General features: G+C 44.3%; 3 protein-coding genes across 3 annotated transcripts in view; 2 read left to right on the forward strand and 1 right to left on the reverse strand.

Moving 5' to 3' along the window:
• Positions 1 to 1,238: 1,238 nt before the first annotated feature.
• Positions 1,239 to 4,879, forward strand: C922_04109 (CMGC/DYRK/PRP4 protein kinase; the record flags this gene model as incomplete). The annotated part of the gene is made up of 9 exons (XM_008819694.1): positions 1,239 to 1,524; positions 1,690 to 2,020; positions 2,268 to 2,496; positions 2,633 to 2,884; positions 3,086 to 3,396; positions 3,585 to 3,691; positions 3,870 to 4,093; positions 4,280 to 4,511; positions 4,713 to 4,879. 9 exons carry the CDS (start codon positions 1,239 to 1,241, stop codon positions 4,877 to 4,879), a joined length of 2,139 nt encoding a protein of 712 aa, XP_008817916.1.
• Positions 4,880 to 5,073: 194 nt separating this feature from the next.
• On the reverse strand, positions 5,074 to 7,732 carry C922_04110 (glycerol-3-phosphate dehydrogenase [NAD+]; the record flags this gene model as incomplete). Its single annotated transcript, XM_008819695.1, has 8 exons — positions 5,074 to 5,244; positions 5,506 to 5,658; positions 5,834 to 5,983; positions 6,149 to 6,280; positions 6,598 to 6,768; positions 6,925 to 7,116; positions 7,298 to 7,387; positions 7,607 to 7,732. 8 exons carry the CDS (start codon positions 7,730 to 7,732, stop codon positions 5,074 to 5,076), a joined length of 1,185 nt encoding a protein of 394 aa, XP_008817917.1.
• Positions 7,733 to 8,582: 850 nt separating this feature from the next.
• The window catches only part of C922_04111 (hypothetical protein), a gene marked incomplete at both ends in the record, with an annotated part of 7,846 nt that continues 7,368 nt past the window's right edge, over positions 8,583 to 9,060 (forward strand). The window contains one exon of the mRNA XM_008819696.1: positions 8,583 to 8,649. Coding sequence (XP_008817918.1) covers positions 8,583 to 8,649 — 67 coding nt within the window. The remainder of the gene's footprint in view (positions 8,650 to 9,060) is intronic.

The following is a 9,060-nucleotide window of genomic DNA, read 5'->3' on the forward strand; positions in this document are numbered from 1 at the left end:
GTGTGAGTGTGCCGTCCAATTTTCATCTCGTCCGTTTCGAGCATAGGGGGTACCCCTCGCATGCCTTGCGTGCTTATGCCTATTTCGGGACGTTGCGCTTACTTATATGCGTGTACGTACCCTTCTAGGACTGTACGTGTCTGTGTGTAATCCGCTCCTTTCGCAACCACAGCTCCGTCGTCCACAGCCTACACACCGCTGACACGACAAGTTTTATCGCGCCTTCTTGCACGCCTTCTTAGTACCCACCTGACGCCGTCACGTGGCTTCCCCATATTGCCTCCATCTCAAATCGCCCCCTTTTTATTTTTTTTTTTTTTAAAAGTGAGATATTCCTCGTTTGTCATTGTTCATGAAACTGTCACGAGTCAGTAGAATGATTAGTTAGCAGGACGAAATCTATTGAGTGGCCTCAAGTAACCTTAACTTCGCGCATCCCTCACCCCTTCATACACGAGCATGAGCCTATGCATGTACAAACATACGTTTTCGTTTCTCACACCCGTGTACGACTGCATATGACCACACACTGAAGAAATAAAAATATCGAGAAAAAAAAAACAGTTCCTTTCCCATTTGTTTTGCGTCAAGATCCCTTTTCTTATATAAGCATGACACGAATAAGCTGATCGAGGCAGAGGGAGTCATACAGTCTGTGTGACCCATCAGGTATATCGAACGAGTTGTTTTTTGTGCTTCTTGTTTTTCGTTTTTTTCTGTCTCTTGCTCCTTATACTCTTTCCACTTGTTCTTTATTTGCTTTCGCTCCTATTCCCTGCAGACAGATTCAATTGGGCATACACAAATCGCAGTCAGTTGCAGATGGTGAGCGCAGAAACCAGCAGGCATACGCAGGCGCATGGAGGATTGAACATACTTGCCAAAGAGGAGGCAGCAAACGTTTGGAAGAGCATATAATCTTAAAAAGGCTCAAACAAACTCACAAGCATAGCAACACAAAGTAACACCGAGCTACTCTCTACTGCCTGCCAACGTATATCTCCACGTTTGTCCCACGCATATGTACACATAATCCTTTACTTCTCCACAATTTTGAAAAAAAAAAAAAATACACATGTTTATATTTATACATACCTACATCTGTACCATATTAAACCAATAAACAGATGCCTCATTTTATCACTGCTATAAGAGCACGGGCTGTACATAGACAACATAACGGTCACTTGGCGCAAATCGAAAAAGTACACACCTATTTATTTGTCATAAACTCAAACATGGCGAAGGACAAAAGGGGCAGAATGATCTCTAATTCCCACGAATCTGATGAGGATAAGCATTCCAAGCGAATCAGAAAACACCATAAGTTAAATTTTGCAGAGAAAGGTCCCGATAATGGTTCATTTAAAAAAAAATATTACGAAAATGATAAAAGTAAACTAAATTTAAAAAAACACCAAAAGAAAAATTCAAAAGAAAATTTAAATTCATTTAGTTCTCATCATTCCATTAGTAGCAATTCTGATTCGAACAACCTCGGCTTGGACTTCTCTGGTGGATCGAGTAATGCCTACTCCATTTTGGGTCGTACCACACAGTGTTCTTCATTTTGTCCACCTATATGCCGTCTACACTAGCCCCCATATTTATGTGTATGGGCTCCCCCTCTGGTAATGCACCTCTATTTTTTATTACATATCTATCTGTCTTTTCCCCCTCTCCCTGCAGTGTCGGACAGCGAGGATGAATTTAAAATTTTGAAGGAGGAAGAAAATGAAGATAAGTTTTTGGAAGAAAGGAGAAGAAAAAGAGAGGCAATAAAAGAGCGACTGAAAGATTTGGTGAGTGACAACGAGAAGGGAAACGACGTGGTAAGCGCCGACTTGGGTGACCTGAGCATCCTGGGCGAGGGTAATGATGCCCTATACAGCGGTAAGGAGGATCCAAGTGACAATGTAAAAAAGGAGGAAGGTGAAGACGCCATCTCGAGTTGCAACAAAAATGATTTAGCCGAAAGCTTAAACCAGATCCCTCCCATGCTGGACGATGTGGACCATCAGTAAGTTCGCGCCTGCGTGTACAGATGCGCAGTTAAGTTCGTTCTGCCCCCGAAGAAGGGACAGAAAAAAAAAAAAAAAAAACGAGGAAAACACCCCACACCGACTTATAATCTTTTTTGATAGTGTCCATAACCGCTGTTCCTATATTTGTAGTAAATCGATACTATTTGTGTGCGCCTGCCTACCCATTTATCTGTACTGCCGTGGAACCTTTATTTTTTTCTCCCCCAAATCCTCGTTTCACAGTGACGCGGCCTGTATATTCGCGCCGAACAAGGAAGTCATGGAGGAAACTTGTTCGTCCCTATCGTCCGACCATGAAATAATAGAGGACAAACCAATCAGAGAGAAAAGCGAGTCGGTTAAAGAGTCCAGTGATTTATATAATGACTTAAAAAAGAAAATTATGGAAGAGAAAGCTAAAATTAGGGCCTTTATAATTAAGCAGAAGGAGTTGCACGAACGGACCAAGATGGTGAGACATTCGCTGAACGTGAGAAAGCGTATACACGTGATAAACCCTGTACATATGAGAAAGCGTATCCACATAACTGCACTGACACACGCATATGTGTACGCGTCCCCTCTTTCCAATCCCTCCCATCCTGTAGAACATCGAGGAAGGATCCCTTACCAATAAAAATAAGGAGGACGCGACAATCAGTGGGAGACACATTGCTAGTAAACACCAGGGAGTCGAAGAGTACGAAGAGGAAGACAACGAAAATGACGAAGTAGACATGTTCTCAAGTGTGCAGCCAAACAAAAAGAAAAGAGTCGAGAAGATTAGAATAACTAATTATTATGCATCTGGCAATGTGAACTTAGCGGATAACTGGAACGACTCGGAGGGATACTACAAGGTTAGCCCCTCCGTGATGATGACACGGAGTGGAAAAAAAAGAGAAGGGGCAACCATTACTCGCGGCTGTGTATGCCACACCGGTGCAATTGTTGGAAGCACGTACATATGTATATGTACATATTTCTCCTAAGGTTGCAGAGTTCCACATGCCTTTTTTTTTTTTTCTCCCCTCTTCCCCGCCAAACACGCACTACTTCAGGCCATCGTTGGTGAAGTCATTGATAGCCGCTACAGCGTCGTGTCCGAGCTAGTCGGTAAGGGAGTCTTCTCTAACGTTTTAAAGTGTTACGACAAGGTGGGGAAAATCCCTGTGGCCATCAAAGTCATTCGAGATAACGATATGATGCGAAAAGCGGCAGAGAAGGAAATATCTGTACTAAAAAAGCTAAACGAGTATGATAGAGACAACAAGAGACACATCGTTCGTTTGTTAAGGAGCTTCAAGTATAAGAACCACCTCTGCTTGGTTTTCGAATGGATGTGGGGAAACCTTAGGATAGCCCTCAAAAAGTAACAGAGGGAGGATAGAGCGCGTTTAGCAGATTGGAGGTATTCGCACAAAATCGTGCAACTTCCTCCTGTGTCATAGTTCTATGAGTATATTCTTCTGTAGAGATACCCTTAAGAAAATAGGCACACAAACACCGCTCTTTTTCCATATTTCATCTTTGTGTGTTTTCTTCCCTCTTGCTTCTCAGATACGGCAATGGGTATGGCCTGAATGCCACAGCCGTGCACTGCTATACAAAACAGCTCTTTATAGCCCTCAGACATATGCGCAAGTGCAGGATCATGCACGCTGATTGTAAGTTCCAAAATGAGGAAAACAGAAAGGGCAAACTTAACATTGCGCATTGGCATAATTAACCATTTCGCAGGTGCACATCATAACCATGCGAGTAAAGTGAACCCTGTTTTCCCTCCCACATCTGGTAATTTCATTTGTGCTGTGTTTATTTTCCTCCCCTCCCCTTTTTGTGCAGTAAAACCGGACAATATACTAATCAATGAGAAGTTCAACGCGCTAAAGGTATGCGACTTGGGAAGCGCAAGCGATATATCAGAAAACGAAATTACCTCCTACCTGGTTAGTCGATTTTACAGAGCCCCGGAGATCATTCTTGGATTTCGCTACGATGCGCAGATTGACGTGTGGTCAGCGGCGGCCACCGTCTTTGAGCTCGCCACAGGAAAGATCCTCTTCCCCGTAAGGAAAGCTCCCTCGAAAGCGCTGCATTGAAAGCGCTGCCACGAGAAAAATACAAAAAAGAGGCCGTGATAATAGCCTTAAACGGTGAACTCTAAACAGTTTGCTGCAACTTGTGAGCCGAACCCACTGAACTGCTCACACTGAACCTCTCAAACCGAACTGCTTACACTTCCATCCCTGCAGGGGAAATCCAACAACCACATGATCAAGCTTATGATGGAGTACAAGGGGAAGTTCTCCCACAAGATGATAAAGGGGGGTCAGTTTTATTCGCAGCATTTTAACGACAACCTCGACTTCATCTACGTGGACAGGGATTATTACACGAAGAAGGAAGTGGTGCGAATTATATCTGACTTGAGGCCCACCAAAAATATAACGTGCGATTTGCTGGAGCATCAATATTGGCTGAAAGGTGAGGAGAGACAGAACCAGTTGGCCAGTGAATGCCATCATCCCAACGTCCCGACGTCCAAACACGTGTGCCAATTTGTGACACGAGCGAACTATATTTGTTGGGCGTCTCACTCTGTATGAGTAAACACACAACTGAGCGAACCTAACGAAGATATTTTATTTCAATTTTAACGTACTTTTTTTTTTTTTTTTTGCGTAGGAAATAGCCCCAAGATGCAGTTTTTAAAAAAAAAAATAAAGCAGCTGGGGGACTTGCTGGAGAAGTGCCTCATGCTGGACCCCACGAAACGCTACACGCCTGACCAGGCCCTGCAACATCCCTACTTGAGGGAGTCCATTCACTTTACCAAAACGCAAAATGAGTGAATGCGAATGTTTCCGTAGCAACGTGTTTTTGGGTAGCATCGTCTGTTTGGCTAACGCCTCGATCTTTGCCGAGCAATTGTTTGCAGTGTATAAGAAGTGTGTATGAGTAGTACATGCATGCCGATGCTGCTATGTTCGTATCCGCATTCCTTTTTTTTTTTTTTTCTTTTTCTTTTACTTCCCGTTTCTTCCCTTCAACCCTTATACCTTATATGTCTTAATTTTTTTGTCGAAAGAACATCAATAATGCTCGATGGACTCTTATCTTGAAATGCTATTTCGTAGATTGTCCTAAATAATGGAAATTCGTTTTCTAATTTGTGGTGCTCTAGCAAGCTATACACTTCCTTGGCCGTGTGGATGCCCTGCGGAGGAGGGATTCCCAGAGGGGGACGAAGAGGTGGCGGGGGTGAACATGCGTATGTCTCTTTACATGGGGGAGGGATAATTCACGTAGAGTTGTAGCAGTCCAGCTGGTGGTACACGAAAACAGGAAAACGCGGAGGTGATTATGTTTTATGTGTAAGGACCTCAGTCCATTCACGAGCGTTTTTACTGCATGGGCCATTTTTCTAGTGCAGAGCTTTCTGTAAGGTTTAGCATGTCTACATGATGCGCAGTTATACCTGAAGCTTCTGCCCGTTAAGAAGGTCCATTTCGATCTGATCCCAGGAATCTGTTCCGTTCCTTGTGGCGAACTCTCGTGCACACTTGAGGTTCCTTCCCCCAAGACATGTGGTTATGAGATCAGCCAGCCCACAACTGTCTAAAAAGGTTTCCTTAAAGGAGGGAAAATAACAAAATTAGCTCATTCGTCATTCTGTTTGTGAGCACAGTGGTTGCTTCTCCTGTTTGGGGGATATTATATTTCCATTTTAGGTATTCTATCCAGACGGTGCAGCCATTTTTGTTCTTTTTTTTCCATTTTTTTTTTTTTTCCTTGGGTGCACTTACATCTAGAACGTCCGGGAAGAACAGCCGGGCGAACCTCTTCATTTCGTCCAGGCCAATTCTGATAATGGCTGACTTTGTGTTATAGCTGTGCCTGGATGCATCTAGAAATCCCACTCCTAACGCGACTACGTTTTTCAACGCTCCGCATGTCTACGCAGTGGTGGTGGGGGAGATTGTAAAGGTGTGAAGGGTACCGTGGGGAAAACGAACTAGCGTTCACGGGCGTGGATATATGGAAGATGACACGTCCAGTGGTAGGTTGTTGGTACACTGTTGGAACGCTACTAACACTGCTAACATGCTCACGGGCCTCACCTCCACTCCCGGTTTGTCCTGGACGCAGTTTATCTTGAAGTACGTCCTGTCGAACAACTCCTGCCAGATCCCCGCCGCCTGGGCATCTTCAAAGCCGATGGTGCTTTCGCTGAAGTTTTCCGTGGACAGCTCCTGAGGTGATCAAAGCGGGGAAGGTTCTTGAACTGTACGTAGAAATATGCTTGTCGTATTCGTGGTAAGCTCTTCACGACAGTTGCTGGTAGGTCTATTTCCTCGTATAGCTTCCTGAATTGGGGCTTTCTCCACTTAGCACAAGGTGCAAATGAGGGGAGGCCCCTACATATCCCCAAAGTACTGAACAGTTGGAATTTCTCCCTTTTTAGCGTAAGATGCATGAGAGGAAAAGGGCCAATCTGGGACCCATTTTACAAAGACCTCAAGCGATATCAAGCAATATCAGCGTGATATGCCCAGGTACTTGCACATACATTTGCTATGTTGGATCCGGACAAAGCTTCGCACCCAATTTTTAGCTTGTCCTCGATTACACTGGACAGAAGCGTGGGCTTACAGTTGTCTATTTTGATTCCCTTCATTAGGCTTATCGCCCTTGCGTCTTTTTTGACGTTTTCGTTTTTCACAATTTCGTTTAGCACGTTCTGCAGGGGGGGGAGGGGGAAGTCAAGGATGCCGAAGTCGAGGGAGGCGAGGTGCATTATGTTCGCAGTGCATAAAGGTGGGCTCTTCCAAATGCGGACTCCCTCACGAGTGCTCATTTCCCATTTTCGCTGCCGCGTTGCGCTCTCCTCAGTTACCTCTAGGTACTGATGAGGTACTACGAAGATGAGCAAATCGGCATCCTCAACCGCGTCCTTCAAATTCGAAATGGCCACTACATTGTCTGGCACCTTCATCCCCTTCATGTACTTTACGTTTTCCTTTTTCGTGTTGATAATGTTGCTTAATTTCTCGTTGTCTACAATTTCTTCCTTTACGTACATCCTAACCTGAGTGAAATGGCAAAGGGGGAGGGGGGTGGTCTCTGACATGGGTTGTCGTTCTAATGGGACAGGGGCATAGTTTCATTCGTACAACTATGTAAGTGAATACTGATCTGTGTATTTATGCGCCATTTGCTAGCTAGCTAGATAGTCTTTTTTTTTTTTTTTTCTTTTTTTTCATTTTTACCACTGGGTGGAATATTTTCGACTTGTGCGTATTCTCGGCGACGATTTTTGAAACAACGGTTCCCCAACTGCCACTGCCGATGACGGAAACCTACCAAGGGGGGGACGAGAGCGTAAAAAGGGAGCGGAGAAAATAGGGACATTTCACCGCAAAATACAGTTACATGCTAAAAGAATGAACGTTTCTTTTTTCTTTCTTTGTTAAAAGTTCAGTTCCTTCCGCGGGAGCCTTTTCTATGGTTGTCCCAACAGTTATACATAGGTGTAACCATAAAGTGTGCTGTCTCCCTTTTTTTTTTTTTTGGATTACTTTAAGAGGGAGGTTGCTTGTGGCACCTGCGACGAGGGGGTTTCTACTGACGTTTGGCAGGCTGCCGGAGAAGCAGGTTGCCAACTGGGGCACTAACAGGAGGTACGACAGGAAGCGCTTCATCATTTTGTTAAGTAAAGAAAAAGGGACATGGACCGATTCTGTCGCAGTTTCTGGGCAGTGTTGGTGTGACTTCTGCGCAGCTTTCACTCCTTCCGTTCTGTGTAACCATGTAGGAAGCAGATCTGATCGCTGTTTTGAAGCATAAAATTATGAATTTCTTTTTTTTTTTTTTCCTTCATTTTTAACATTTGTATGCAGGATGGGAGGCAACATAGGGTGGGGTTCCCAAAAAAATGTGTTGACATTTCTTTTAAAAAAAAAAGGTGCATAGCTACCAGGTGCCATTCCAAATAGGTATTGCCCCTTTACCATTTGGTTAGACTTCCGCGGTCATGCATGCGACAGAAAAGTGACAGCCTCAATTGGGATGATGTTTGTACCAAGTTAAAAACGTTCTTTTATTATTTTTATTTTTTTTTTTTTGTCATTTTACTAACAAAATTTTAGCACCCTCGGTTTGTTACACCTGTGGAGAATGCGCTTTGAAAAAATTGAGAACTCGCGGGGGGCGGGCAAAACAAAAGGGTGCATAACCCTGTGCGAAGACATCACCTGCTTCTTTCCTTTAAATTGGCTTCCACCGAATTGGTACATTCTCTATTTTATGTTTGCAGTGATGGTGGGAGGAACCGTCTTTTGGGGGGTTGTTCTCCAGAAAAGCACACGGAGGGGGTGCGACGGCGCCTGGGCCCCTGTCCACCTGCTTATACATGTATGTATTTTTTTTTTTTTTTGCCACTCCGCACAACTGCCCGGTCACAAAGAGGGGAAAAAAGGAAGAGTGAATTGCCCACTGCTACGTGTTTACGTCTCAGGTGCACAGGGGCATTAGTGTCCTTTCCAATGCCAAACCATGTGCTTTATTTCCGCGCGCATTAACACAGACCAGTGCTTTTCTTTTCCGTCGAGGGGATACGAAGGTATATGAGTTCCTTTTTTCCCGCCTGGGCTGTCTTTGCCCCCTCAGAAGAAGTAGGGCGTTCCTCTTAGCGAGTTCATTTGCCCCTTTGGCTACGCGGCTACTTCACCCCTAAGGGACACAACTTAGAGTGCACAAAGATCCTAAATGAAAAAAAAAAAAAAATTAGCGAGAACAGCTTTCCAGCATTCACAAAAAAAAGGGATAATCGGGAAACTTTCATAACTTCCACCCAGAATACACATTTTAACCCCCCCCCTCGCCCAGTGTGCAGGGCAAGAAAAATAGGGCCACACGAACTTCCCCCCAAAACAAACCTCTCTGCCGGGAGGTTTTACACCCAAACGGATTTACAACTTCGCAAAAATCGAACGGCCAAATGAAAATAAAAAAGATAACAGCATGGAAACAG

This window comes from Plasmodium inui (genome assembly GCF_000524495.1).
Source record: "Plasmodium inui San Antonio 1 unplaced genomic scaffold supercont1.19, whole genome shotgun sequence".
Taxonomy (NCBI): Eukaryota; Apicomplexa; class Aconoidasida; order Haemosporida; family Plasmodiidae; genus Plasmodium; species Plasmodium inui.